The following is a 2,943-nucleotide window of genomic DNA, read 5'->3' as shown; positions in this document are numbered from 1 at the left end:
AAGTGAGAAATCACCCCCCAGGGGGAATGGCCACGCCGCAATCCCTTCTCCTCCATTCTCCTCTCGGGATCTTGGGCACGCACGCACACGCGCCCGGCGTGAGTTTAAGCCACTGGGTCCAGGATTCGAATCACAGTCGACTACTCCAGAATCCAGTGACATAGCCATAACACCAACTGCTGGTCCCCTCTTTTTTTCTTTTTCTTTAGGAGTTTTTTTTTTTTTTTTCGCCATAGGATACATGCACTCACCCGAGAGAGACAGAGACAGAGCGGGAAAGAGAAATCACTCCCAGAGGGGATAGCCACGCTGCAATCCCTCTTCCTCCATTCTCCTCCTGGGATCTTGAGCATGCGTGTGCACACACACACACACACACCCGGCGTCAGTTTTAAGCCACCCGGTCAAGGACTCGAACCGTGGTTGACCGTGTGGGAATCCAGGGACGTAACCACTCCGCCACCTGCTGGCCCCAATACTGATAGGTTTCTGAGGAAAGGGACAGAGACCAGAACTCACACTGCTTCTGGGTCCACACTGGCCCTAACCGCCATGCCAGGAGGCCACCCCTGTTACTCTCCCCACATCAGCCCCTCCACGGGATTTGGTTATCGACAGACAGACGGACGGACGGACGGGGTACCTCTCTGGCACTGAGGCCCGGTGAAGCCGTACACACAGGCGCAGTGGTTGGGCCCGAGGCAGCGTCCCCCGTTGTGGCAGCCTCGGTCACAGACGGCTGTAGGAGAAGGGACAGAGGCTGGAGGTCCCCCGGCAGCAGAGGCAGCTGAGGCCGGCCTCCACCCTGCACCCCGGGGCCTGGCCCAGCCGGAGTGGTCGGACTGTGACAACAATATGTCCCCTCTGATCTCGGGCCCCAGCAGAGAGTCTGAGGGCAGGAGGCTGCAGAGACCCACCTCCCGGATGCCAGGCCCAGGTGGGGAGGCCACGGGGTACTCACGCTGCCCACACACAGTCCCGGTGTAGCCCGTCGGGCACAGACAGGCCTCCCCTCGGCAGCTGCCTCCGTTCATGCAGTTCACGCTGCATCCCGGCCCTGCGGACCACAGGGCCACGGTTGGGTAGAAGACCCCCATGCCTGGCGTGCCCTGCTCAGCCCTGGTCCTCGGGCAAAGCCAGCCTGGGGCTGAGCGTGGCACTGCAAGCCTGGCACCTCCTCCCACCCCAGGGGGTGCTTCCTGCCCACCTCGGCTCGCCCTGCAGCTGGGGGCCAGTGTCCCGTCGGTGCAGGTGCACAGGCTGGGCTGGGAGCAGAAGCCCTCGCCGCAGGCGGCCCTGCAGACGGCTGTGGGCAGAGCAGCTGGCGGGCAGGGCCACAGGTCCTGGGACAGCCCCTCCCCAAGGGGGCCTGACCACCTGCACCACCCAGATGCCACCGGTCTGTGAGAAGGCCGCTCACCCCCTCTCCCCCGCCCCCCCAGCACGCATGCACACACTCCTACACGGGTCGGCCCCAAACTCTTGGTCTGGGCTGGGCAGCCCATGGCACCAGGATTCCGCTAGAACCCACTCTTAGGCTGGAATCACAAGACAGAGCTGGGGGTGCGGGGACCCTGGATGGGGCCGGGGGGACCTCTCCTGTGAAGAGTCATTATCCAGACGACTGAGAGAGAGACTGAGAGAGGCAGAGACTCAGACAGCTATACAGGGTCAGGGCAGGGGCAAGAGATTGAGAGACAAGAGAAAGAGAGAGGGACATGGGTAGGTTAGGACAAAGGACACACTCAGGACAGGGTGGCCCCGGGACCCTGAGGACAGAGGCCAGGACCCCAGTAACCGGGCGGGGCTCACCCCCAGGGAGGAGAGCGTCATGGACACCCCGCCCCAGATGCAGCGCCACTCACGCACAACGCACTGGCTCCCACCCGGCAGCGTCCTCCAGCCAGGGCAGCAGTAGGCGTGGAAGCGGGAGCCGCACACGTTCGGCCTTCAGGGGGCAGGGGAGAGCATGACCAGGCCAGTGAGCCCCTGCCGGACAGGACATCCCCTGGGCACCCCAGGACAGCCCCTCCCACGCCCCGGGAGCCCCTCGGCATCCCGGTACTACGCACCCCTGCAGGATGACTGGGCTGCCCAGCCTCCGCACGCGTCCAGGCCCTGCAAGTGCCACCGCCCCGGCCCAGAGGCCTTGGCCACCAACCACGCAGAACAGGGCTGTCCAGGCAAGCAGGAGCCGAACCAGGGGTCCCCGGGCCACAGGGAGGGCTCCAGCCCTGCTCCTGGCGAGATGCAGACTCTCCGGAGTCATGGCACCTCCCTTGCTGGCTGCGGAGAGAATAGCAGTGGAGGTGTGGTGGCGGACTAGGGGAGCCCGAGGAGGCCTCCTACCGGGCCCTGGCAGCCACGAAAGTCAGGGAAGGCTGCTCGGAAGAGGTGTGAAGTCTCCCGGGTGGGCTTAGCCAAGCGGAGGGTCCTGGGGCAGAGGAGCCACCATAGAACAGAGGCAGGAAGGGAATAGAATGGAAGGTGAGGACCAGGGGTGGGTGACAGGGTGGTGAAGAGCCAGAAACCCATGTTGGGGGACTCCCACATAGTCCATCCGCCGCGGTCTGAGTCTCAGACCTACCGGCTTATAATTCACGCCGGGCGCGTGTGCGTGCGTGCCCAAGATCCGGAGAGGAGAATGGAGGAGAAGGGATTGTGGGGTGGCCATCCCCCCTGGATTTTTGCCATAGAGGGCGTGTCCTTACCAGAGAGACAGAAAATGAGAAATGATCCCCCCAGGGGGGATGGCCACCCCACAATCTGTTCTCCTCCATTCTCCTCTCCAGATCTTGGGCATGCATGCTGATAAACCTGGTGTGAGTTTCAAGCTGCCAGATCTGGGATTCACGGGGTTGACCAGGTAGGAGTCCAGCCCTTAACCACCAGGCCAGCACACCACTTCTGATCTGGGCACTCCACACACCCCTTCCAAAGACA

The 2,943-nt window shown here is 63.3% G+C and overlaps 1 protein-coding gene across 1 annotated transcript in view; it reads right to left on the bottom strand.

Moving 5' to 3' along the window:
* The window catches only part of FBN3 (fibrillin 3), a 61,662-nt gene extending 59,393 nt beyond the window's left edge, over positions 1 to 2,269 (bottom strand). Inside the window, 5 exon segments of the mRNA XM_027768979.1 lie at positions 644 to 739; positions 962 to 1,057; positions 1,208 to 1,306; positions 1,866 to 1,948; positions 2,073 to 2,269. Of these exon segments, the coding sequence (XP_027624780.1) occupies positions 644 to 739; positions 962 to 1,057; positions 1,208 to 1,306; positions 1,866 to 1,948; positions 2,073 to 2,269 (571 nt within the window).
* Between the last annotated feature and the right edge of the window lie 674 nt (positions 2,270 to 2,943).

This window comes from Tupaia chinensis, unplaced genomic scaffold, assembly GCF_000334495.1.
Source record: "Tupaia chinensis unplaced genomic scaffold, TupChi_1.0 Scaffold148210_1, whole genome shotgun sequence".
NCBI classification, from domain to species: Eukaryota; Metazoa; Chordata; class Mammalia; order Scandentia; family Tupaiidae; genus Tupaia; species Tupaia belangeri.
The sequence above is the reverse complement of the archived record's forward strand: the minus strand, read 5'-3'. Positions and strand labels throughout refer to the sequence as shown.